The sequence below is a fragment of the Papio anubis genome, chromosome 1 (genome assembly GCF_008728515.1).
Source record: "Papio anubis isolate 15944 chromosome 1, Panubis1.0, whole genome shotgun sequence".
In the NCBI taxonomy this organism is placed as follows: Eukaryota; Metazoa; Chordata; class Mammalia; order Primates; family Cercopithecidae; genus Papio; species Papio anubis.
Genome location: NC_044976.1, coordinates 194,257,046 through 194,284,380, shown reverse-complemented (window position 1 = coordinate 194,284,380; position 27,335 = coordinate 194,257,046). Strand labels below are relative to the sequence as shown.

Below are 27,335 nucleotides of genomic sequence, written 5' to 3'. Positions count from 1 at the left end.
AGCTGGGGTGACAGAGTGAGACCCTATCTCAAAAAGAAAAAGAAAGAAAAGAAATGGCATACCTTAATTGGAATCTGCTTTTTAATCTTTCTCATCTAGTACATTATTTTGAGAAGTCTCTGCCAAGCCCTCATAAAGCAGACAATTTTCATATTTCTGTAGAAGGCAATATTCCTTATAATATTTAATAAACAACAAAGTTTTCTCCCAAAAGGTTTATTTGTCACATTTAAAGTACAAAATCAAATACACAGATCCAGATATGTGAACCATATATACATATCTATACAGCCATTATTTAGACCGAGACAAACCTATCTATACATTCTAATTTATCTGTCAACACTATCCCTTAAGTAAAAAGCAACATATCTCTTAAAGTAGGTTTGTTATCAGTAACACTGTCGAATGTAAATTATTTTCACTTTATCACTTGAAACGGTAGAAACAGGTACCTCCTAGAAACTGGGGAATTACCAAGCATATATCCAATTTGTATAGATTTCTTAAAATACATTCTATAGGAATAATTAACCAAAGAAACTGCCAATCAAAGTTTTTGGGCCTATTTAACAAAACTTGAGTCATGGGAAGGCGTAAAGTTAATTAACTGCATTACAAGAGTATTGTTTTGACTTTGGTTTTAAATGCAAAGAGGGACTTTATTTTGTTTAGTACACAGAGCATTTCCATGTCATATTTCCTGTGGAGTTATAGTGATAAATTTCTCAGGTGCTATCTATAGCTATTAAAAATTAAACTGGTCACTAAAGGAGGTATCTGATTGTTAACACTGTAGGTTATTTCAACCAAAATGCAAGAACACATTCTTTAGGAGAAAGGCAGAAATTTTAGACTACTAGATACAGAATGTATGACGTCACTGAACACACAGATATCCTGCTGATCAGGGGGATTAAGTTATAACAGCTTCTTTGTTTTACAATGTCATCTATCTTACATGCAAACCACAGGACACTAAGCCTCAGGTACCTAAATATCTCCATTTCAGGCACAGGATTTCGTTAGTGCCTGCTCCCACAACTGGGAACATACACACATATAGAAATATGGGTCATTACCAAAGATTTATATTAATGGCTTCTCAACAGCAACACAAAATGTACTCAATGTCACATTTCCATAGGAAAGGTTATATATACACTATACACTTCAGCCTTGAAATGTGGACCCCAAAAACATTCAATTTGCAGTAATCAATGAATTTGGTGAGGGTCCCACACCCTCAAATCCTAATTTAGCACAGCAAAAGCCCCTCCTTGGCTGCCAAGCGCTGGCGGTGAACTTTGTCTTGCTGCAGCTCTTCATGATTTGGATGCCAGAGTTTCGTGATGATCCTTTCAATATTAAGGGCATAGACAGTATGTGTAGGAATGACTTCCCTGTGTACCTGGGATTAAAAAATTAACGCGTCTCCAATTATACTTCAGTAGACTTATTTTTCTGACATATAGAAGGGTTTAGATCAACAAAATGTACACACATCTATAAACTTTCAGTCAGACACTAAAATGAATCACCAATTGAATAATAATAAGATAAGGAAATAACAAGCTTCTGAAACAGGAATAGGAGAATGAGGGATTTTTTTTCTTTTCTTTCTTTATTGGGGAGATAGAAGGAGATTTTCAGGATTTGAAAAATGAGGCTAGTATTAATAATGGCTTTTATAACAGACAAAACTGAAAAACACAAAGCCAAGAAGTGGAAAAAAAACAGTGAGTACCTTTGTAGACTTAAAGACTCTTTTAACCTATCCATAAATCTAGGTAAACTTTAAGGAGCCAAGACTTACCTGCAAAGCTTCAAAAAGGTCATACATGTTCACCGGAGGCAAAGATGCAGGCAGTGTGTCTCCAGAGCACGCCAGCAGGAGTGCAGCCTGCTGCTCGGCATCATCAGGGGGTGGGTGAGAAGCTGGATTCTGACTAGCACAGGGAGCGGTAAAAGCTGGAGGGCTGAAAATACAAATTTCAGAAATATTCCCAGCATCGAGACAACCAAACAACAAGGACAGGAGTGGCCTGCTAGAATCTTATTAAAAATATATTTAATTGAATTAGAAATCCATTCAATGTCTACTCCTGTAGATATGAATAGTCTGTAATTTTAATGTGTAAAGGCTGGAAATAAAACGTAATGCAACTACATTTACCCTCCTTCTTCCACAATGGTAAAATACTTACTTAGCTCAGGATACTGAACCAAAATTGTTTCCTACCCTTAAAGAGCTTCCAGTTGAAAAAACTAATAGACCTTAAATACAGGAATATAACATTAAAAACGGAGGTGAATGGTACTGGAGACAACGCGTTCTAAAATAAATGAGAAGAAAAGAAGACATAGCACAGAAGCAACAGGCAAAAATGGAGAGTGGGGAAAATTAATCCAGAACCTGCCAATTTCCCAAAATAGAGGAAGATACAAACTGAGAAGTCAGACATGGGTTTTACTTCATAACCCAGTAGGAGATAACCTACACAATGCTGAGGACATATCAAGAGGTAAAACAAAAGAGTAAAGCAGTAACTCAGAGGAAAGCACAGTGGAACGTTAGCGTGGGACTGAAGCATCAGACAAAAGCAGCCCTGTTAGAGTAACAAGTGGCCAATAGAGAGGCAAAAGCCCTCAGAGACCAGCCAGCAGGGCAGAGAGGGCTTGGGAGTCCCGCCAGGGCCAGACGCTGCTCCCAACATCACCCACTACAAGGAGCCACTTTTGGGGATTTGTTTTTTTCTAGAGAAGAATGATCCCAAACAGATACGCTTGAATGGGATTCAGACAATAAATCACCACATATGGCAATCTAAACAGTGAACCCAATTTAAGATGGGTTAAAATAGGCCCATGACCCCTGTAAAGGTCTTCAGAGCCATGAAATGGGCACTGGCACAAACTCCCACATGTGGTATCAACATTTTCTCTATCCAACTCTCTTAGCTTTTCACCTACACCTCCTGCCTTCCCTTCCTGTCACTTCACCAATCACCCTGCCAGCCTTCCCAGTCATACATACTTTTTTCTCTGAACTTGCAAGTCCCAGTTATCTCTGTACCTCTCTTCTCCCAAACTAACCAGATATGCAAAGTCCAGCAAATCCCAAGAAATTCAAGTCACTTCAGTAACCATAAAGAAAATTATATTATTGGTTTTTTTTTATTTCTCAAAGGTTTAAAATTCAGACTGAATTCCCTTTGGGGAAAGTGGAGGACAAAGGGAGATGGAAGGATAAGAAAGACAACACAGGGATGAGAGTAATCCAGGCTGTTTCATAAAGGGGTGACTCAGGACACAGAGACATCCTGAAGCCCTCAATGGGAAGAGGACACAGGAATCCCAGAGGTGAGCTGAGAGACCACGTCTGCACAGCAGGAGGCCAAAAGCAATGTGATGACACCAGGCACAGGCCACTATCTTGAGCTATGCCTACAAGAGCCAGATGAGGGCCTGGAGTAACACCTACCACTCCTCCTCCTCCTACCACCAAGACACCCAGTTGTGACCCAACAATCACAGGCCCTGCCTCTAACTGAAAGCAGGCTCACTTCCCCACTGGGCAGGTGATGCCCCTCAGGAACCCTCAGGATGCACTGCCTATGCACTACTCCATTCCCCCTAAGAAAGTTGGGGAGGGGGGATGGGGGGACAAGCACATTAAACCCACATGCAGCAGCCAAACTCTGCAACTTCACTTCTCATAAAAGGAGTACCAAAATAATTCACTAGATCTCAAGCAAGTATCAGACTTTAAAAAATAAAATTGTACTCCTATTAAAGGTACTTTAAACCTATGAAAACACAATTATTTAACAATTAATTATTTACACATAAGAGGAGTATAAACAACTACCAAAGATGGAAGAAAATCACAAGAAACGTCATTTACCTTTCTATTAAGTTGTTGTAAGCTACTACACTATTCTTCAGGTATGGCTGCGGGGTCACATTACTGCCAAAGGCATATTTAAAATGGCCATCTCGTAACCGATAAGCTTTCCTTCTTGACACAACTGACGTCAGTATATCTTTCAGGTGATTCTGTAAAAATAAGAAAAGAAAAATAGCATGATAGCCTCTTTAAAAGAAAATCATAAAACTTCCATTGACCAAAAAACATTTATTGGCATTTAGACGGAGATGCACAATAGGTTAGTATACGCTAGAACCAAATGAACGTTCATATGAAGAGCCACAGAGCCACACCAAAGGAGTAGGAGGGTATGGGAAAGAGGGGGACATGCTTATTGTCATTAATAGTTCTCTTTAAGATGGGCTTGCTATACATGAAATCTGAAAAGTCTTTACATCTCTAAATTGGCTCTTCTCTCTCAAAAATGATTTTTAGATGGCTTTAAAAGAAGTACACAAAAATGACTTTTTGAGATGGAGTCTTGCTTTACTGCCCAGGCTGGAGTGCAGTAGCACAACCCCGGCTCACTGCAACCTCCGCCTCCCAGGTTCAAGCAATTCTCCTGCTTCAGCCTCCTGAGTAGTTGGGATTACAGATGCCCGCCACCAGGTCCGGCTAATTTTTGTATTTTTAGTAGAGGCGAGGTTTCACCATGTTGGCCAGGCTGGTCTCGAACTCCTGACCTTGGGTGATCCACCCACCTTAGCCTCCCAAAGTGCTGGGATTACAGGCGTGAGCAAAAATGACTTTTTAAAAAGAGACAAACTATGCTGAAACTTTAAATTAGGACAAAAAGTTTTAAGATCTGGTATTATTGGAACCAAAATCCTTGCGTGAAAAGAACCTTGGCTCTCTCAAAAGCCACATAAACAACAGATATATAGGAAATAAGCACAAAATAAATTAGGTACTTGATTTCTCTTCACTTTCATGAGAGCCAAGTACACAAGAAAAGGTTCAGGAAGCCTGTGAAAATAGTGACAGAACTCGTCCCAGGATACCATTATAGGGTACCATTGTAGGGGAGCCAGGATCAGGCAGGGTGCTTCAATTATACCAAGGAAAATCCACTTATATCAAGACATTATTATACTATTTAAGTTGGTTTGCACACCAACTTATAATGTTTATAACTTATATTAATGTTTATAACTTCATGAGACAGCTGTTATTATTTTTGAGGTACAGATGAAGAAAATAGGGCTCAGAGAATTGAAAATCCAATGTCACCTGACTATACCCATGCACTATAAACCTCAACGTCAAATTAGTTTTGTCAACTAACTAAATGAATAAGATGAATAGACGAATGAAATCATGTGCAGAGATAAGAATCCTGCTGTTCAGATGCCAAGACTAATACTTTTCGGTGCTGTATCACAGCAAAAACAAGTGACTATAATCTTTAGGATTCCAATTTCATTTATTTCCTTAAAAACTGTTCCCCTGTTGGCAAAACATCAGATCAACCAGAAGAGTTATGCCATAAATAACCTTTCTGAAAAGCTTAGTCTATTACCTGAAAACAATTATTTGGATTGTAATGAGTTTCTCCTCTTAAAAGAAAACAACTTTCAGCCAGGTGTGGTATGGCTCACACGTGTAAATCCTAGCACTTTGGGAGGCCAAGGCGGGAAGACCACTTGAGCCCACGAATTCGAGACCAGCTAGACGACACAGAGAGACCCGCATCCCTACAAAAATTTGTTTAAAAAATTAGCTGAGTATGGTGGCGCAAGTCTGTAGTCCCAGCTCTTGAGAGGCTGAGGCAGGAGGATCGCTTGAGCCCAGGATTTCCAGGTTGCAGTGAGCCATGATCGTGCCACTGCACTCCAGCCTGGAGACAGTGACGCTGTCTCAAAAAAAAAAACAGAAAACTTCAACAATGACAATTCTGTGAAATCAGAGTGACATTTGGATTCTTTTCTTGCAATACCGACTTTAAACAACACACAAGCCTATCACATTCAACCTGTAAGATTATTCCTGCCAACACAAACCAACCTCCACAGCATAGACAACAGCTGAAACTGCCTCCTCGGTGACATTGTCCAGCCCATGCTCATAAGCAGTCACGATCATTCTCCCTTCAAGCTGGCCTCGAGTGGGAAGCATCATTGTGTGGGAACAAAGTTTCAAGTCGTCATCATCTTGGGGATCCTTTGCCACAAATTGCTGAGCTCCTGAGAGAGGATTTTGAGGCTGGAATCTATGCTATGAGTAAGAAAAACTTTTAAAAATTACTCATCACAGTGGCAAACAAGACACAAAAGTTAACTCCTGTATTGAAGTCGAGATCCTACAAATTAATGCCACCAAAACTATACCACAGGGGTTAAGGGGAAAAAAAGTTAATTCATGCACAAATAATCACAAATTCACATCCAATACAAGATAATAATGAAGACATGGATTAAGGGGAATAATGATAGTTTGCATAGTAGTTTATTCTATTCAATTAATACCTTGGTGATCACAGAATGTATAGCACTGTGTTAAAAATAACTGACGGAGAAGGAGAAGTATAGAACTATATTCAAACAAGTCAGAGCATTTTAAATCTAACCGTAAGTAGGTTCTAAAAGTACAAACATATCATGAATGATTCAATTAAATCTTAAAAAGCCTAGCTAACCAATATGGCAGATCTAGTAACAAATATTCCAAGATAATGCTATGTAGTGTAACTATTTAATTGCTGTTATTTTCTACTTAGAATTCTCAATACAGAACCTAAGATACAGTCATGACTATTTATCTCAGTCTTTTTCATTCATAAAATCTCAGCCTTCCCCTGGGAGATTCTGATAGCCCATTCATATTCGCCATCACCACTGGGAGATACGCCCCGGTAGCTTTTGCTTAAGGCCAATATAAAAGATTTTGCAGTGACGATGTTTTGTCCCTGTTTGAAATTGATATTATGAAACCAACACAGTTATTTTTCCATTTTCCAAGCACAGAACTACTTTATACTGAACATGTCTTTTTAAATCAGACATGTCTCTCTACAGATCCCGATGCCCTTTAGATTCTTACTGATATAAAGCATACAGTCAAGGTGAAAATAAGTAATTGTTTATTGATGTTAATCAGTAAAGCTATCAATACCCCATAAACCTATAAAAGGGTTACTTTGGGGAAGTTTCTTTTCTCTAAATATACACTGAAAAAAGCAATTTGTTTTAAAATGCTTCCAAATTTTATAGCCAAATGCCTTCATGACATCTCTACTAGTCCCCAAAAGGCTCAGGGCCCAGCTGGGGATCACCAAGATCCCACCAAAGGCCTGCAGGCTGCCTGAGCCCTTGGGACAGATGTCTTCATCCAAGAAACATTATTCATTCAAGAAAAATATTTAAGAGGAGAGACAAAGGCATTGTTTTGAATAACTGAAAAATCATTAGGTACTAATGATAACATTAATATTTAAGCAACAAACAAGAACTATAAAATTTAGACACCTAGGACTCACAATCCTTGAAACCCTGTTCTTCCCAAATCATACTCCCTTTCTTAAAACTCTACTACCAGTATTTTAATATTCATTTAAAAACTAAAGCTAATCCCAACACGCCAGTACTTCAATCAATCATTACCAAGATCTATTAAAGAACAACCTACATCAAATTTCTGACGAACAGAAGAAAGCTTTTTCTTTCCTTTGGGTTTTCCAGGTTTTGCTGCAGAACCCCCTGGCCAGGGCAAAGATCCAGCACCGTCTAGGAGACAGAAATATATAACCATAAGTAAAAATAAGGACAACTGATAACTGCTAAGTTTGTTTTCATTTGGGGTAAAAAGCATGGAATGCTCATGAAATGCAAATAAATAATGAATGCTTAAATCAAAATCTTCTCTTTCTACTTCTCTAAATAAAATCATCAATCCTCTCAAATCACATTTTTTTTCCTAGCTGCAACTAAAATTTTTTTAGGAAGACAAATTTTTTTATATTTTTAATTACTGTTTACTGGGTGTTTTGTTTATTAGCAGTAGTATTATCATAGACTAGACCAGCAAATTCTGGTCTAAGATGATGAACTGAGCACATGTATTTATCTCCTCTACCAACACGCTACAAAATATGAAAGTAAGGAAGGTAAATGGCACACTTGCACAACAGAGATTAAAATGGAAAATGAGTGGCAGACACGATGAGATGTCAACAAATTTCTAGGATGCACTAAAAGGGTGCAGACTCACAAAGCAGACCCATGGAAGCTGTAACCTAGGCTAGGCAAGGAAGGTGGCAAGTGAGGCAGAAGCACGTCAACCTGCCTGGTAGAAACCCACAACCTGGATTGGGAGAATGTGAGTGAGTGGAAACGAGGAGGGATCTGTAAGGCTAAAAACAAAATTAATGGAATGTCTATATCCTTAAATCATCCACACAAACCCATTCACTCACCCCCAAAAGTGGGTTCAGTGCAAAATCAAAGTGCTGGGCCTCATGTTCAAAAATTAAGGATTTCAAGATAATGATGGTACAAACCCAAGTGCAGGGCCCTTCTGTGCAACTGCAGGTCACAGACCCATGAAGGCTCATTCCCATGCACAGATGACACAGAGCAGGGTATTTGTAATAGCTGGGGCAGGGGGTTAGAAGGAAGGTGGGGAGGGAATAAGGACTCTTCTCTAGTTAAACTGAACACAATTTCTGGGATTTACTAAGGTAGTTGGTATGGATGTCGGTACCCTACAGCAAAGCTCTCTGCATACGGGAATTTGGGAGATCCCAGTTTAACAGTAGGCTTCCTGTCGGCTCACTCTAAAGCAAAGTCTCTAGGCAGTTTTATGCTTCATTCTTAAAACATGAAAAGGACAACAATGAATCACCAGATATTTGACAATATTCTTTCACATGACAAGAAAGAGCAAGCTAAAAAAACAAAAACAAAAACAAAACAATAGATGTCCTAGACAGGAAATGCAAAAGAATTCTGATAAAATTTCCAACTGGTATCTGCAGAAAACTTTGAGAACATGTTTATCCATGAAACAAGATGCTATTAAAATTGCTGAATTAAAGAATGCATTCAACAGAAAGGCCAAAAGAGTTGAGGAAATCTCAAACACAGAGCAATAAGACAGAGATGTTAAAATCAGTAAATCCAGAAACAAATTTAAGCAACTATGAGGGCTATAGAAGTCCCACCAGAAGAACAAAAAAACAAAAAGTAGTTGCCTTTGGAAATAGGTCTGGGGTGGGAAAAAGCTTTTATCGTAAAACCTTCTGTGCTATTGATGTTTTTTTAAACCATGAATATATATTGTTTAATGTTAAAAAAAAAAAAAAAAAGAATACAACCTCACTATAGTACACTTAAAACAAAAAAATGTTTAAGAAAGAAAAAAATCACCCATAATCATAGTAAAATGTTCCTGCAATTTTGATATTTTTGGAAAGAAACGTTTTTAAAGCTTTCAAAAAAAAATATTCCAGATTCCTCAGCTTAAAAAGAACTGTTTGGGAAGTCAGGTTCCTCTTATCTTTGGCATGCACAGATCTCACTTGATAAGGTCAGTCAATCTTAGATGATTTTCCCAAGAAATCTCTTCCTGATAAATGAAACTGGATGCTAAGTGATGATAGGAAAGTAGGCTGAACATGCAGATGATGATGCAAAGGAGCAGGCCTGCAAACTCAGAGTTTACCAGCTGCTGCTGTATGGCCAAGCAAAGCATGGTAAGGCCTAACCATGACAAAAGGGAAGGCTTTTTAGTAGCACTTAGATTTCAGTTTTGATCCAGCACATCCAGGATTAAGGCAAGTTTTTATTTTCTTTTGTTTTGTTTTCTCTTCTCTGAAGTTTGTGTCTTTATCTATAAAAACAGGCTAACACCTACCCTGCAGAATTGTTGTGAGGATTAAAGACAATGCATATAAGTGTCTAGTATGCTGCACTCAACAAATATTATTATTAATATCATCTTTCCTGACAAGTTTAGAAAACTAGAAAACAACCCATCCAAAACTGTGAGGTACAAAGAACTATATTTTACTTTTAATAGAAATCTTCTCTTTGTTGCTAACAAATATTAATTTCATTTTGAGAAATTTGGGGTGTTCAATGGAAGAATACATTCTCAAAATCCAAATGCTTCTTCATTTGTTTTAAAATAACTATTAACAAGCATTCAGAATATCAAAGGTTTTTATCTAATTAAAATCAGCCACCTATACTTACGAATACCACTTCAACACTTGTTTGGCAATTTTTATTTATTCTTTTAATTTAATTCACTTTCTTTTTTGAGACAGAGTATTAGTCTGTTGCCCAGGCTGGAGTGCAGTGGCACAACCTTGGCTCACTGCAACCTCCGCCTCCCGGGTTCAAGCAATTCTCCTGCCTCAGTCTCCCTACTACGTGGGATTATAGGTGCCTGCCACCACGCCCAGCTAATTTTTGTACTTTTAGTAGAGAAGTGGTTTCACCATGTTGGCCAGGCTGGTCTCGAACTCCTGACCTCAGGTGGTACACCCACCTTGGCCTCCCAAAGTGTTGGGATTACAGGCTTGAGCCACTGAGCCTGGCTGGCATTTTTTATTTTTAAAATCACTTTTTTGTAAGTTCATAATCCTACAGGGTAGATATTGCTGTACTTATTTTATAAATGTGAAAGTTAAGAACACCCAAGTAACTGTATTATGTAAGCTAGTGGCAAAACCTACAATTGAACCTAAGTCTCTTGACTCTTATCAACCAGGGTTTTTATTTCTGATCACTCCATTTATCTTTTGCATATGTGGCCATTTACAATATGCTTCCCTAAAAAGTAAGATGTAATCCTCACAATATTGGCTTTTCTGATCAAATTAAATTTTATACAACAAAGTAGATTATGATTTAACTTTGGACACAAAAGAGGAATGGCTAAAGTCTACTTGTATATAAATTAACTAGCACATCAAAAATCTGACACGGTGTAAGAATGTGCGGTGATGAGTGTGGTAAGGGGAGGGAAGCAGTCACTGCTCTCTAATACAACTCCACAAGCAAGTGGTCACAGTTTACTACACATTAACGACTTCTTTGAGGGTCAACGAATGAGGTGTTAGGAGATCTTACATGAATTCTTTTTTTTTTTTTTTGAACACAGTTTCACTCTGTCACCCAGGCTGAAGTGCCATGGCACAATCTTTGCTCGCTGTAACCTCTGCCTCCCAGGTTCAAGCGATTCTCCTGCCTCAGCCTCCTGAACAGCTGGGACTACAAGTGTTAACCACCACACCCGCTAATTTTCTTTTTTGTATTATTAGCAGAGTAGGGGATTTCACCATCTTGGCTAGGCTGGTCTCCAACTCCTGACCTCAAGTGATCCGCCCACCTTAGCCTCCCAAAGTGCTGTGAATACAGGCATGAGCCACCATGCCCTGGCTGTGAGTTCTTTATCATACAGTAGAAGTAAACAGAGAGAGAGGATAAAAAATACTAGGCATTTATAGATAAAACATAAGCTTTCAGTATATGATCATCAGAATCACCCTAAGACCTTAAAAAATTTCCATTTAATCTACAACAGGAGTTGGTAAGCACAATTCTAATGGTAACTTTTGTAGTCTTATGAATAGATATAAATTGCAATTTAGAAACAAAAAAACTACTGAATAAATCATTTGGCCTAATTTTTGTTAAAAAGTCCAGGATGACTTTTATCATGAGGAAAGTTTTCAATGTATTTAATTACTTGTTTCTGACTGATTAAACTAAGATGGTTGAAAGAGGTGACTTATAGCTTAATCTTCTCTTCAGGTTAAAGTGACAGGTTTCGTTTCTACCTACCCCCTCAACATGCTACTATCCCCTGCCTCTTGTTCTCTGCCAATAATCTGCCAAACACAGGAGCTGAAGCTTGACCTTTCAGGTGCTATCTTGCTTAAGGACATAGTGGAAGTCCAGGTTCCCAACATATGCTGGGTTCTTCCACCTCCCGAAAGCTACGGACACCTTTCAAGTTAGGTATCCCTTAGGTACAGGACACCTAACACCAACTGCCCTCTCTTCATCCCCCTTACCTTCTTCATCCAGACTTCCCATCCTCTTCCTCACTTCTCATTTACTTACGTAATCTAAAATGTAGCTGAGTGGGGAGTCAATACCAAAAGGCAATATAATATAAGCACAGGGACATGGCCTGCTTTACAAAGGCTCTGCATATTTGGACAGTCCCTGCTTCGGTGCTCACCCTGAGCCCTCTTGTTCCAGGGCTATCTCCTCGCTTGCCTTCTGGCTCTCCCATGCCCTTTTCTGAAGGACACCACCATTTCCCCCATTGAGCAAACTGGCCTGTGGGGGAGGGTGGCACACAGAGTAGCCTTGCCCAGCTCTCCCATCACAACATGCCCGGACCCAGGGGTCCACAGGGGCTAGGACTTGGACATGCCAAGGATTACACAATACTACCTAGGGAGAAAGCGCTTGTGACAATGAACATTCAGATAGCCCTTCCTTCTGGGTGTCAGAAAAGAGAAGCCCCACATCTGGCTTGGCTGAAAAACACTTGATTGATGTAGGAGCTGGCATCATAAGACGAAGATTATAGACGAAATGTTGGTGTTGTACTATTCAGTTTTGGCAAAGAAAAGTTTGGTGTCAAAAATGGTGATCACATTGCATAGCTCATTTGTGAACAGATTTTTTCTCCAGAAATAGAAGTTCAAGCTTTGGATGACACTGAAAAGGGTTCTGGAGGTTTGGGTTCCACTGGAAAGAATTAAAATGTATGCCAAGAATCAAAAACGATAAATCATACCTTTTTCTCAAAAATAAAGAGTTTTTGCTTTTAAAAAAGAAAAAGATTCTGTAAAAGAATTTGTATCTACCTAATAAAATGTTTCTTCTGAGCAGTTCAAAAACATCTGCTTTACAAACACTAGCTGTGTCTATTAGAGAAAGCTAAAGTCTAGTGCTTTGCTGACTGACACACACTGGAAGTATTTCCACTCCCTTACCTGGTGTAGAAACCAAAATCTGACAACGCGTGAGAATGGCCAGGAGGAAATCATTGTGAGAATGGACTGAAAAAGGGAAGACAGTGACAATCAAATTCAAAACATTTTCAACACAAGGAAACCACAACTTTGGTCTAGCTTGTCAGGATTTTGGATATCTCCTATTCTGCCATGCTTTATACTTAATTTTAAATATCCACATTATTCAGATAACCTTATACACCACAAAACCCAAATTTTACTTTTTAAAAAGGGAAAAGACTTTACCACAAATCTAGGAAAATTATAGAATAGTAAAATAACTCCGCAGATAATTATTTTACCATTATCCTGTGTGAGAAGTCTATGAGCTTCAAGGTCAAACTCCTCTTTGCTGATTTTCTGCTTGAACCACAGCTTTAGGTTAGCCCAGTATCTGTAGAGGCAGAAACAATATTAAGAACCACAGATTTGGCTGCTTCCAGTTTGTTTTCAATTGGTGGTTTTTTTTTTTTTTAGAGACAGGGTTTTATTTTGTCACTCAGGCTGGAGTGCAGGGGAACAATCAGGGCTCTGAACTTCTGGCTTTAAGCTACCCTCTCACCTCAGCCTCCTGAGTAGCTGGGGCTACAGCACAAACAGATCTTGCTTCTTCCCCAAGTTCAGCATACATGCTCCAACTCTCAGGAAAGGAAATTCTGCATTCCCTGGCTCTGTGGGCTGAATTGTGTCCCCCTACAAAAGTCCTATGTTAAAGCCTTAACCCTAGTACTTCAGAATGTGACTGTATTTGGAGATTGGGCCTTTAAATAGTAATTTAAATGAGGCCATTAGGGTGGGCCCTAATCCAGTATGATTGGTGTCTAAGATAAGAAGAGGCAATTAGGACACAGACACATTCACATACAAAGAAATAACCATGTAAACACACAACAAGAAGACTGTCATCTATAGGAGAGAGGCCTCTTGCCAAAATCTTGATCACAGACTTCCAGCCTACAGAACTGTGAGAAAATAATTTCTGTTGTTTAAGCGAACCAGTCTGTGGTACTTTGTTACGGCAGCACTAGCAAACTAATACACCTAGGAATCAGAATACCAACAAAGAAAGGAAAATCCTCCCTAAAAGGGGACTGGCCAGCGCAGTGGCTTATGCCTGTAATCCCAGCACTTTGGGAGGTCAAGGCAGGCAGAATGCTTGAACCCAGGAGTTTGAGATTAGCCTGGGCAACATGACGGAACCCCCTTCTACAAAAAATACAAAACTTAGCTGTGCATGGTGGTGCATGCCTGTAGTCCCTGCTACCTGGGAGACTGAAGTGGAGGGACTGATTGAGCCCAGGAGGTCAGGGCTGCGGTGAGCCATGATCACACCACTACACTCCAGCCTGGGTGACAGAGCAAGACCTTGTCTCAAAACAAGTAAAAGGGAATTGGCAGGTAGTCACAGAATTGGGCTCGTGATTCACTTAGCTCAACACTACAGCTATACCTTTGTTTCTCACTGTCACCTTTCTAACAGACCTACTCTCCAGAATCCTGCATTTCAGATTCACATTTCAAAGTGTGTGTGTTTAACAGAGAGGGGAGTAGTCATTTATATTTGTTTTAGGTGACATCCTTCCCTTCAGATAAACTCAACTTTCAATCTAACTGGCTGGAAAAAAAAAAAAATGGGTTTCTAAACATCTCAGCACAAAGAAAATGCCTGGGGATATGAGAAACTTTAGGTAGTTTTTAAAGTGAAAATCAACACCTAATAATAAAAATTACTAGGTAACTGGTAGAAAAAAAAAAATGACTTAACCTTTTACACTTTAACAAGAGTGTTAGAAATTAGAGTAAAATATGTCACTTTTCACATCACATCCACAACCCTTGGTTTGGTACTTAAGGAAGCTGCTTCTTGTTTATGGAATGGGATGAAAAATTACTCAGTACTTGAGTTCCTAACAGGGAAAAAAAAAAAAAAAAAAAAATTTCTAAATGGGATGATTTAATATTTTCACTGCCATATTATGCCCATGGCAGGACTCCCCCTGTGTGTGGATTAGCTTCACGTCATCTTAGTATCTCTGTATGTAATTGACTATGATCATATGTAGTTGCATGCAAAGCTTTGGGTTCATGTTTGTTGTTGTGTTGTTTTTCAGGAGAAAACCCATCGCTTTTATGGGGTCTTAAGTGGCCCAAAACCCATGACACTGCCATCTTTCAGGCCCATTTCACTCAACAACAAAACACGTGCCGCTCTAGAGCTTGGTACCCTTTCCACTTGATAGCTGTACATTCATTAGTCAATCGATTAACAGCAACTTCCCAACAGTGGACACTTTTATACATTTTTTAAAGGACAGGAATAATAATGAAATAAATAAAATAAAGTTCCACAGAAAAACAAAGGTCTTTTCCTATCCCATCCTATTCAACAACAACAACAAAAAAATAGTAACCTAGAGAAAAACTCTATTATTTAAAAGTCCTATGTCAGTATTTTATAAGAAGCAGATATATATTTGGAATGAGTGAACTTGTTCCAGAACTAAAACAAGGCTCCACCAGGGAGCTCTGTCAAAATAATGCAAACTATTTTCTCCAGTGGCAAACGTTTTAGCCCAAAGAGCTAGAACTAGCTACCAAAAGTTAAAAGACTTGCTCTCCAATCCTGGTCCCTGTGTTAACTCACTGTATAGCCACAGACAAATGACTGTTTCCCTCAACAATACTGCTATAGTTTGGACATTTGACCAAACCTCATGATGACATTTAATCCTCAATGGTGGGGGTGGAACCTAATGGGAGGTGTTTGGGTTATGGGAGAGGATTCCTCACCAGTGGCTTGGTGTGATCTTTCCTGGTGGTAATGAGTGAGAGCTCGCTCACTCTGTGAGTTCCTGCAAGAGATTCTCCAAGCGCTGGTTGTTAAAAAAGAGCCTGACACCTTCCCCATCTCTTGCTTCCTCTCACAAACTGATCTGCAGGCCGGGCGCAATGACTCACGCCTATAATCCCAGCACTTTGGGAGGCCAAGGCAGGTGGATCACCTGAGGTCAGGAGTTCAAGATCAGCCTGACCAATATAATGAAACCCCGCTTCTACTAAAAATACAAAAATTAGCCAGGTGTGGTGGAATGTGCCTGTAATCCCAGCTACTTGGGAGACTGAGACAGGATAATCGTTTGAACCCGGGAGGCAGAGGTTTCAGTGAGTCCAGATTGTGCCATTGCATTCCATCCTGGGCAACAAGAGCGAAACTGTCTCCAAAAAAAGAAAAGAAAAAAAAAGTGATCTATACATGCGGGTTCCCCTTCACCTTCCATCATGAGTGAAGCTGCCTGAGGCCCTCACCAGAAGATGCTGGTGCCATGCTTTTGGTACAGTCTGCAGATCTGTGAGCCAAATTAACTTCTTTATAAATTACCCAGCCTCAACTATTCCTTTATAGCAACACAAATGGATTAAGGATAAATACCAAAAAACAAAGTCAATCAATCCCTGTGAAGGTGAGGACAATGGGTAGAAGTGTAAGTAGGTCAGACTACGAAGCACTGGATATATCTAAAGAATATTAAATAACATATGATCATGGCCAGACGCAGTGACTCACACCTGTAATCCCAGCACTTTGGGAGGCCAAGGCAGGTGGATCACGTGAGGTCAGGAGTTCAAGACCAGCCTGGCCAACATGGCGAAACCCTGTCTCTATGAAAAATACAAAAATTAGCCAGACATGGTGGTGGGCACCTGTAATTCCAGCTACTCAGGAGGCTGATGCAGGACAATCACTTGAGCCCAGAAGGTGGAGGTTGCAGTGAGCCGAGATCGCGCCACTGTACTCCAGCCTGGGCAACAAAGTGAGACTCTGTCTCAAAATAAATAAATACATACATAAAGAAATCACATATGATCAAATCTATAACAGAAACGAGGCACCTATTGGAACATGGCATTCTACTGGCTACCAAACAAAGTGAGTTGTCTAGCAAAGCCCATGTCTTCCTGGAAGCAGCTTGGGCACACAACTCAACCAGTCAGACATGAAGGATGTTCAGACCACTGGATAAATAGCAAATAACTCATATCCAGCCTCTGTGCATAACCTTGTATGTTTTGCCTACCGCCAAGGACCACACTTATAAATAGGCTATGCAAACCAAAGCAAACTGCTCATGGAGGAAATATAAGAAATGACTGTACAGTACAGCAGTGTTACTATTTAACCAAGAGGTACTTTTTAAGGAGAAGGGAAAAGAACAATGAGAGAATGGAAAAACAAATTTAGAACTATACCATACCATTAACTGTTTCAGGCATAAAAACTTCTTTTGATTGCATTTCAGTGGGGATTCATGCTCCAGATGTACCAAATTTAGCTTCAGCATCAGTATTTGACCAACATCACATAGTCGGTTTTGGCTTTTAAAACCTAAATAAGGAATGCTAACTTCAAAAACACTTTTGGCAGCCCTGAACCTGTAACTGATGAGTATGGGATGACAGAGGTCACCATTGCATCCAATCAGGGTTAAAGGCAATCATACACAAACCAGGTCCTTCAGATTTATTTTGGTATGTAAACATTCGCTTTCAAATATTTGTAAACACTGTAGATGGAACAGAGTGAAATGCCTCTTATGTGCTTAAAAATGTAAATTTTGGCTGGGCGCCGTGGCTCACATCAGTAATCCTAGCACTTTGGGAGGCCAAGGCAGGTGGATCACAAGGTCAGGAGTTCAAGACCAGCCTGGCCAAGATGGTGACACCCGGTCTCTACTAAAAATACAAACATTAGCCAGGCATGGTGGCGGGTGCCTGTAATCCTAGCTATTCAGGAGGCTGAGGCAGAGAATTGCTTGAACCCAGGAGGCGGAGGTTGCAGTGAGTGGAGATCATGCCACTGCACTCCAGCCAGGACGACAGAACGAGATTCTATCTCAAAAAAAAAAGGTAAATTTTATCAGTCGGTATTACAAAAGTAAAAACCTATAGTAATTAGGGTGAAAGCTGTCAATTTTACCTATTAAAATAAGTAAGAATATTTAATTCAATAAGCACAGTGAACATGAATATTAAAAGATAACTTTCGGGGAACATTATAGTTGGGTGTGGTGGCTCATGCCTGTAATCCCAGAACTTTAGGAGGCCAACGCGGGAGGATTGCTTGAGGCCAGGATTTGAGGTCAGCCTGGGCAACACAGCAAAACTCTGCCTCTGAAAAAAAAACTTCAGCCAGGATTGGTGGGGCGTGCCTATAGTCCCACTTATAGGCTCACGGCACGGGAGGATCTCTTGAGCTCAGGAGATCAACGTTGCTGTGAACTGTGTGATCAGGCCACTGTCCTTCGGCCTCTGCCACAGAGCAAGATCCCAATCCAAAAAAAAAAAAAAGGGGGAACATGTCTCTGGGAGTAAATAAATGTTCACCAAAAATTAATTATGCTAAAATAACAGTTTAGATTTTAATTCTAGTCTTTTTATCGTTTCCATTACTATCTTATTAGGATGAAAAGTAGACTGTCAACTCTGCCACCCCAAAATTTCACATGAAGGAAAAACTACAAAATTCATGGATGACATCCAAGGTAAGTAATTTCAATCCAGTAATAATAAAGAACAGAGAAGGATGAAAAGAAAGTATTGGAGAAAAATTAAGTATTCCCAAATTGCTCCTCCACCAACATCATTTAAAAGTATGCATCCATTGAGTCATGCAAATGTGTAGAATACCACAGAAGCCATCTAGCAGCAAAAACACAGGCACTATAATTTTAAATGTTTACATTTGCTTCCTACATTTTTGAAAAATAAAGTTGTAATAACAACGTTTTGAAAATTTCCAAACTCTTCCTTGTATCCCAGAGGTTCCTTTTACGCTGTTTGGCTTTGGCCTTGGCTGGATACTGATTTTACCCTTGGCCATTCTGAATCTAACCCGACTGTGCACTAGGTCCCCTGCCATAACCTGGATGAAGGTCTGGCTGGGCGTCTCTGAGATCCTTTACAGCCCCTCTAAGAAATCAGTCGGGAATCAAAAGCGTGGGTCCCAACCCTGACAGTGACTTTTGAAGTTACTTATCTGCACTAGGTGTCTCAGTCTTCTCATCTGTCAAATGGGAATAACAAGTGTACCTACCTCACATCTGTTGTAAGGATTAGATAATATATTTAGTGAGTTCAAAATGTTTAAATGTCCGCTACTGCTATCATCACTATAATTGTAGTGTTCAGTGACTATGATTTCACCAGAGGGTCCGTCTGCCTTACGAAATTGCTGTCAAAAGAGCTTACCGATAATCCCTAGCAGATCACACGAGCTCAACAGGCCTTCACCTCCAGGAAGCCCTCCAGGGATGGGCCGCCCTGAGCGATGCCCTCTGGCTGGGCGCACAGGGCCCGGTTCACTCCGCCCAAGTCAGCCTCCCGCATCCCGCAGGCCCGCGCTGGGGCCCGCACCTGCTCAGCAGGCCCTTGAGTGCGGAGTGCGCTTCTCCCGCCCCACCCAGGGCAGAGAGTCCCGAGCAAAGGCGCCCGCCGGGGTCTCCCGGGTGCCCAGGAGGCTCGGTCCCTCCAGGGCGGTGAGTTCAGGTGGCCGCCCCGCCCCGGCCGGAGAAACCCCGAATCCCCACCGCCGTGGACTCAAGGCTGCACAGGCCCCCGGGCGGTGCTGGCGTCTCCGGGGCGGGCTGGCAGCCCGAGGCCAGGAGAGCACCCGCGTGTTGGCCTGGACGCTGCGCTGGGGCAGCTCTTACTGTTTCACGTTGTCCCCCAGGGCCTCGCTCAAGTTCTTCTTGGCCGCCTCCAGCTCACTCACAAAGGTCGCCATTGCTCCGCGCGTCTCAGCCCGACCGCAGACCGCCCGGCCACCGCGATCAACAACCAAAAAACCAACGCGGCGGAAGGCCTTGGCTCTGGAAGCTAAGCCTGCCGCCGTCAGCCCCGCCCCCAATCTCTCAGAAGTCGTTTGTTTGGTTTTCGGCTCCGCCCGCCTTTTTGTAGGGAAGGTGCCCGGCCAAACTCTGCTGTCTTCCTCCCGCCCCTCGAGTCACGTGATCCGCTTCACCTTGTCGCGCGCCCAACCTAAAGCCGCGCGCCCCGCCTCGGCTGCCGCGTTGCTGGCAGGCTGGCGGGTCCCAAGCCCTTTCATTCTGGTACCGCTCGGGCAATTCCGAATTCAGCCTGCTGTCCTTCTGCCTGGAGGAGTACCTTACCGCTCCATTTCAAAAAGTAGATGCAGTATCAGTTTTACTCTTTCCTTGCCTTATTTTTCCCCGGGCACTAATCGTCTCATATGACATTTAGTTGATTTATCTTGTAAAAGTTATGGCTCGAGGACAGGAGTTGTGTTTTATTCACTATTACCCGCAGTTCCTAGAGCAGCGACTGGCACATAGTGGATGCTTAGTAAGTATTTGAGTAAATGAGATAATTATGTAAAATTTGGAAAATACACAGAAGGATACAGATAAAAAGAAAGAAAAAGTGTTTTACCACTCCCGGACAAACACTTGGATTTCTCCTTTACTTCTCACACCCCCATGACTTAAAATACTCTGTGTTCAATTTTGCACGTTTTTAAACTTAAGGATTTGTCTGTAGTATTATGTTGTCTTTATAATAATTTTAATGACAACATATTAAATACCCCTACAGATAGAAAGTACACAATAACTTGTTTCCCAATTGTTAGACTGTTTCCATTTTTTTTTCTGTTAAAAGCAATACTGTAATACTGCTTTCGAAGCATATAGCATAATGAAGCAAAACTTCTTTATGCGTAAAACTTTTCCTCCTTTAGGATTATTACCTTAGCATAGAGTCCAACAAATAGAATTACTGGATCAAATGATAGGAATATTTATAAATGCCTTGGTGTTTATTGTCAAATTGCCTCCCAAAGATTTTTAAATAATCCTAGATAGCTTTTAAATCTTGTGCGATTTCTCCAAAGAAGTCCCCTTAAGTTCATTCATTCAACTTCCTCACTGCCCAACCTAAACCCACAAGCCCTGTCCTGGCTGCAGTGCCAGCAGGGCACCTTCTCTTCACTTGAATTCATACAGTGAGCTCCTATGATGTGTCTGGAACTCTTTGGGTACTGGAGATGTACAGGTGAAAGGAGATACAAAGATCAGGCAAAGTTTCCTCACTGTGTCAAAACTCCGGGTAAATTTTGACACATTTTAAAAATATCCACTTAAGTTTTCCATGGCTCCCCACTCTCTGCTGAACAAATTCCAGACTCCAGCATTCAAATGTTCTTATGAACTGAACTCACCCTACCTGTGTACCTCACACACCACTGGCCTTCCCACTTAACCCCCACACTTGCACTCAGCATTCTAATTAACTTGACTTTAACAAATCACATAGCTCTGTCCCTTTACACATATCTCCTCTCTGCTGGTTTTCAGACACCATCTTTAAGAACTGTAACACCATGTTTAAGAACTTTAAGAGACACTGCAAGGGTCCGCAGCTTCATTCTTGAAGTCAGCGAGACCAAGAACCCGCCGGAAGAAACCAATTCTGGACACAATATTATAAATGAATACCAAGCCGGGGGTGGTGGCACATGCCTGTAGTCCCACCTACTGGGGAGGCCGAAGTGAGAGGATTGCTTGGGCCCAGGAGTTCAAGTCTGCAGTGCACTATGAGAGCACCACTGCACTCCAGCTTAGGCAACAGAGTGAGACCTTGACTTTAAAAAACAAATTTTTTTGAAAGGAAATGAATATTAAAACCACTTGTAATTTGGAAGGTTACTTTAAAGAAACTAATTCTAAACCTTTTACTTATAGCAATATTTGTACAATGCATAGTGCAACTAATAAATAGCTTCAGAGAATGTGTGTCAAAATGCTTTTAAAGAGCAAGGTACTTGACAAATGTTTAGTTTTTTTTTTTCCTTCTATTTTTTGGATCATCCAGCTGGTTACAAGCTGGTTTGAGAGTAACTAGTAGAGTTAACTCAATAGGTTGCTGAGAACAGACATCTGAGGATCCAACCTTACCTAACATCTAAGTATTTATGACTATTTCTCCAAGTATATGGATTATGTGTATAAATATTTATATATGTATTCTCCACTTACATAAAATAAAATTTCCTTTATCTTATCCATATTTTTTTTCCATTTCATTAGATAGATAATTGAAGGTTGGTGGTATTATTCATATATACTGCCTGTTTCTGTATAACTTTTTTCCTTCATAAATATAACTGTGTACAAACAAAGGAAAACCCTCTAAATGGTGTATTCTCATAGATAGTTTACTTACATATTTATGAGAGCCTGGCCTGTACCTCCTTAATTTTTCCCATTCTCATTCTGTATTTTATTAAGCACTGGTCTTTTAACATTAGGATTTCTTTTTTTATTGTGGTGAGAACACATAATACATGATCTTCCCTTTTAACAATTTTTGTTGTTGTTGTTTGAGACAGAATCTTGCTCTGTCACCCAAGCTGGAGTGCAATGGTGCGATCTTGGCTCACTACAACCTCTACCTCCTGGGTTCAAGAGATTCTTCTGCCTCAGCCTCCCAAGTAGCTGAGATTACAGGCACGTGTCACCATGCCCAGCTAATTTTTTGTGTGTTTTCAGTAGAGACGGGGTTTCACCATATTAGCCAGGATGGTCTTGATCTGTTGACCTCATGATCTGCCCACCTTGGCCTCCCAAAGTGCTGGGATTATAGGCATGAGCCCCCATGACAAGCCCCCCTTTTAACAAATTTTTAAGTGTACAGTACATTATTATTGACTACAGGTACTGTGTTGCGCAGCAGATCTCTAGAGTCTATTTATGTTGCTTAACTAAAAGTTTATGATTAGCGACTCCTCATTTCCCCTCTCAACAGTCTCTGGTAACCACCATCCCACTCTTTGAGTCTATAAATTCGACTATTTTAGATACCCATATAAGTGGAGTCATGCAGCAGTATTTGTCTTTCTGTGACTAGCTTATTTCATTTAACATAATGTTCTCAAGGTTCATCCATGTTGTCACATATTGCAGAATTTCCTTCCTTTTTAAGGCTAATAGTATTCCATTGTGTGTACACACACACACCCACCCCCCCACATTTTCTTTATCCATTCATCTGTCGATGAACATTTTGGTTATTTCCACATCTTGGCTATTGTGAATAGTGCTGCAATGAACATAGGAATGCTAATATTTCGTTGAGATCCTCATTTTAATTCTTTTTGATAAATGCCTAGAAGTGGGATTGCTAGATCAGATGGTAATACTATTTTTAATTTTTTGAGGAACCTCTACACTGTTTTCCATAGTGGCTGCACCATTTCGCATTTCTGCCAACAGTGTACAAGGATTTCAATTTCTCTCCATCGTCGCCAACACTTGTCTTTTGGATTGACATTAGAATTTGATGTTGAAGGAGTTCTGAGATGTTCCAGCTCTGGAGATTATATAGTTATTATTCTGTCTTTATCCAGTATATGATATTTAGATTTAGTTTATTTAGCTTTTTAAATAAATCATAGACTCCTTCTTTACATGGCCAGGGCCTAGCATAGCAAAAATATTTGATTGACTTTCTTACTCCACTTACCCATTACCATTGACTCATTAGCCTTCTCTAAGCACTGTCAGCAAATGTGTGAGTTATTTCCATTTCAGACATCAGCAGCTCTGCTTTCCTAGAAGGACTCTTACAGTTCAGCTTTAAAATATTATTAATCATATATTCAATTTTCTTGTTGAACTTATAACATTTGCTGTAGTTTGTAATACTTATATGTATGCTATGCTGTGGTACATAAGGTACATGCATATGGTAACTATACATATGGTACCTATACATGTGGTTATACTGTGGTACATGGTGGCTCAAACTCAACATAAATGTTTGTTGGAATTAAATATTTTAGAAAATTCTATGTAATGTTTTCCTCCTCTATATCTGCATCAGTCTACAGATTTTAATATAGTTAAAGATTATAAACATGGGATATATTAGGCCCTAGTAAAATTTATGGTTGAAAATAAGTTGAGAGTCATCTTGCCCTGATACTACATCTATTTATTTTATGCCTGATGGAAGGAGGTAAAGAGGTTCTTAATTCTTTTTCTTTCAATGCCATGGGATCTCACTGCCAGTCCGGTGATGCCTTTGGAGTCCTTCTAAGAATAATGTTTTAATGCATAAATAACATAGCATTACATTTAAAACAATTTTATTGAACACAGTTCTATCACGGGCCTTTTTGGGGCCCATGGGCCCCAGCTTAAGACACTCTTAAGTTTTACAGGTACTTGTCTTAATCCATTCAGACATCTACAACAAAATACCACAGTCTAGGTGGCTTAAACAATTGAAACATCATCTCACAGTTGTGGAGGCTGGAAGTTTCATGTTTGGAAAGGTTTGGAAAAGAACCCCTTCAGACTTCTGTAACCACGTAGCCAAATAAAATTTAGAAATTTTGAAGCCTTTGACCACTACTCAGAATGTGGATAAGAGCTTCTCCACAGTGCTAAAAAATATGTTTGTATCGTGATGAAGGTAAAGCATTGGAGAGATCTTTGGCACTCTGGGCAGGTAGAGATTCTAAACTGATGCACTGTCACTGAAGTTGCTACTAACATAGCAAGACTATGCTCGATGAAGACTAGGCTACTGACATCACCCTCTGGAAGGAGGAAAAGCCATAAGTGCTGATCCAGAAAGATGAATTGCTGTCTGGTGTTGCCCTGAAAAATCTGAGCCCAGGGAAGGAAATTGATACATGAATTTCAGAAGATTTGGCCAGGTTTGTTGGTGGAAATGTAGGAGGTGGTTCACTGTCTGGAATTATAGTCACAATTATACCAAATAGCGTTCTCTATCCTTGAGAGCCAGGACTTTCCCCAAAGTAACGCGTTCAGTCTTGCATCTTTTGTGAGCTTTATGCCTAATTTCTTTTACAAATGTTGTTCTCATGAAGACATTTTTTTTTTTTTAAAGACAAGGTTTAGCTCTGTCATCCAGGTTGGAATGCAGTAGCGCAGTCTCAGCTCACTGCAACCTCCCTCTCCCAGGCTCAAGTGATCCTCCCACTTCAGCCTCCATCCAGCGTAGCTGGGACTACAGGTGCGCACCAGCGTGCTTAGGCAATTTTAAAATTATTTTGTTGAGATGAGGTTTCCCTATACTGCCCAGGATAGTCTTGAACTCCTGGGCTCAAACGATCCTCCCACCTCGGACTCCCTAAGTGGTGGGATTACAGGCATAAGCCACAATGCCCAGCCTCCTATTATGCTGTCTAATTTGGTTTGTTGGGACTTCGGAATGCAATGGAGGCAAAATAGCATAGTGTTAAAGTGCAAACTACAGAGCTAGTTTGCCTGAGGTTTCAATCCTGGCTTCTTCTAATTTAGCTGTGTGACTCTGAGCAAGTAACTTAATCACTCTGCCTCAGTTTCCACATCTGCAATGTAGGAACAGTAATGCTACTTACTTCAGGGTTCTTGTAAAAATTAAATTACTGTAACATGTAAGAGTACATGAAAGCCTTGGCATAGTGCCAGATGTGTAGTAACAGTCAATTTATCATAGCTATTATTATGCCTATCTTGTGTATACTGACATTGCTAAAGTCCTTTATTATTTCTAATAGTTTACCTGCAGATTTTTTTTAGATATTCTGTGTGGATAATCATATTGTCTACAGAGTAGGAAAACCTTGCTTTTTTCTTTCCAACCCTTAGGTCTCTTTTTTCATTTTTTGGTTTTTGTGTTGGCTAGACCAGCTTTGTCCAATAGAACTTTCTACAATGCTAGAAACATCATATAGCTGGGTTCTCCAATACGGCAGCCATGTATGGCTATTTAGCACTTGAGATACAGTTAGTGAGACTCAAGAAGTGAATTTTTAATTAAATTTAAATTTAAATAACTACCTGTGGCTAGTGGCAGCAGTATTAAACAGCTCAAGACTAGAATTTCCATTGCAGTGCGGAGCATTGGTACTCACGGTGGGCCTCTTCGCTGAGCACCTGGCTTTCATGGCACTCCTTCTCACATTTCACCAGGAAGTATGATATTTGTTGTACATTTGCAAAGACACCCTTTATTCCCAGTTTGCCAAGAAACAGAACCAATGGAAAAAAATGTATGTGTGTGTGTGTGTTTATTATCGCTCATGTGATTATGGAAGCAAAGAAGTCCCACCATCTGCCATCTGCAAGCTAGAGAACCAGGAAAGCTGGTGGTGTAATTCAATCCTAGTCCGAAGGCCCGAGGAATGGAGGAGATTGCGGGGAGGCGAAGACACCGATGTAAGTCCTGCACTCCTAAGGCTAAGGAGCAGGAAGCCCCAAACCGTGGGCAGTGGGCAGAAGCAGATGATGTCTCAGCTCAAGAGAGAGAATTGGCCTTTCCTCTTTCTTTTTGTTCTATTCAAGCCCTCAACAGATTGGATAATGCCCACTCACACTGGACAGGAAGGACATCGCGCACTTTCAGGCCGGCTGGTTCGGTCGTGGCCTCGTTGACTTAAGCTGACTCTCAAGGGCCATCACCCAGGCACCTGCCCAGGTGCGTCCTAGGCTCTCTCAAGTTCAAGAACTCACCTGCTCTGGCGGCGCGGGGGGCGCTTGTCCCTCAGGAAGGACTTTACCTGCGGTCACCCAATTCTAGGCGCTCACGGCCTCTCAGCTTGAAAACCCTGCCTCCTGCAGAAAGCGGGTGTAGGAGGGTTAGTTGGCTTTACACTTACTCTAGTGTAAGTGCCCCTGTCCAGGAGGGCGGCACGGTGCTGCGCTGAGCCCTAAAGCGACTGTTGGCAGAGAAACGAAGCGAGAATGCAGAGCTGGTCCCCCGGCGCGAGCGAAACGTCCCTGCAGCAGCACCGCTTGCCTTCGCTAGAGGAAGAAGGGAGGACCCGGCGCGCAGCACCACCTCGGCCATTGGAGTCTGCCCGGCTGCCACCAGGGGGTGATGCGCCCTCACCTTTCCTTCAGGATGCCGGGGATGCCAAGGAGGGCAGTGGGTCTCCACGTCCCAGCCTGGAGCCTCGACCCGGGATGATACCCTTGGCCACCAGCAGCAGGTCTCTGGTGGCCACCTGACGCTTGCGCATTCCTTCTACGGACCCTGGGAAGTCCTGCCCCTTGGACTCATAAAACGTCTTGGTTGTCCAAAGGTGCGACTTTCAGACCCTCCAATAATGGCAGGGATGGACTCAAAATCATTGCCATATTACAGGCAGGGTTGTTACCTATAGGAAGAAATTGACGAATTGTCACATTTGGGGACAGCCTGGGAGCTGCGGACCAAAGGGGCCTGAGAGTAGTTGAGTGTAAAGGCAGGACTTACAGAGGCCACCTGTAGAGTTTACCCTCTCCCTGCTCCCACCCCCGACCTTGGGTCCTGAATGAGGAAGAGAGTAGAGTGTAACCCATTGTGAGCTCTTTCTCATCAGGCTCTAGGAAATGACAACAGCTGAAATGTACGAACTAC

General features: G+C 41.0%; 1 protein-coding gene across 2 annotated transcripts; it reads right to left on the bottom strand.

Annotated features, from left to right (window-relative positions):
* Positions 1-200: 200 nt before the first annotated feature.
* Positions 201-26,798, bottom strand: TADA1 (transcriptional adaptor 1). Of its 2 annotated transcripts, none has more exons than XM_009192973.4 (8): positions 26,593-26,798; positions 13,211-13,302; positions 12,888-12,953; positions 7,556-7,653; positions 5,936-6,145; positions 3,908-4,059; positions 1,817-1,979; positions 201-1,411 (listed from the first exon to the last, which is right to left on the bottom strand). In XM_009192973.4, exons 1-8 carry the CDS (start codon positions 26,781-26,783, stop codon positions 1,259-1,261), a joined length of 1,125 nt encoding a protein of 374 aa, XP_009191237.1. In that variant the 5' UTR covers positions 26,784-26,798; the 3' UTR covers positions 201-1,258. The 2 variants fall into 2 exon arrangements, with proteins under 2 accessions (XP_009191237.1, XP_003893545.1); XM_003893496.4 differs by lacking the exon at positions 26,593-26,798 and adding an exon at positions 19,616-19,909.
* Between the last annotated feature and the right edge of the window lie 537 nt (positions 26,799-27,335).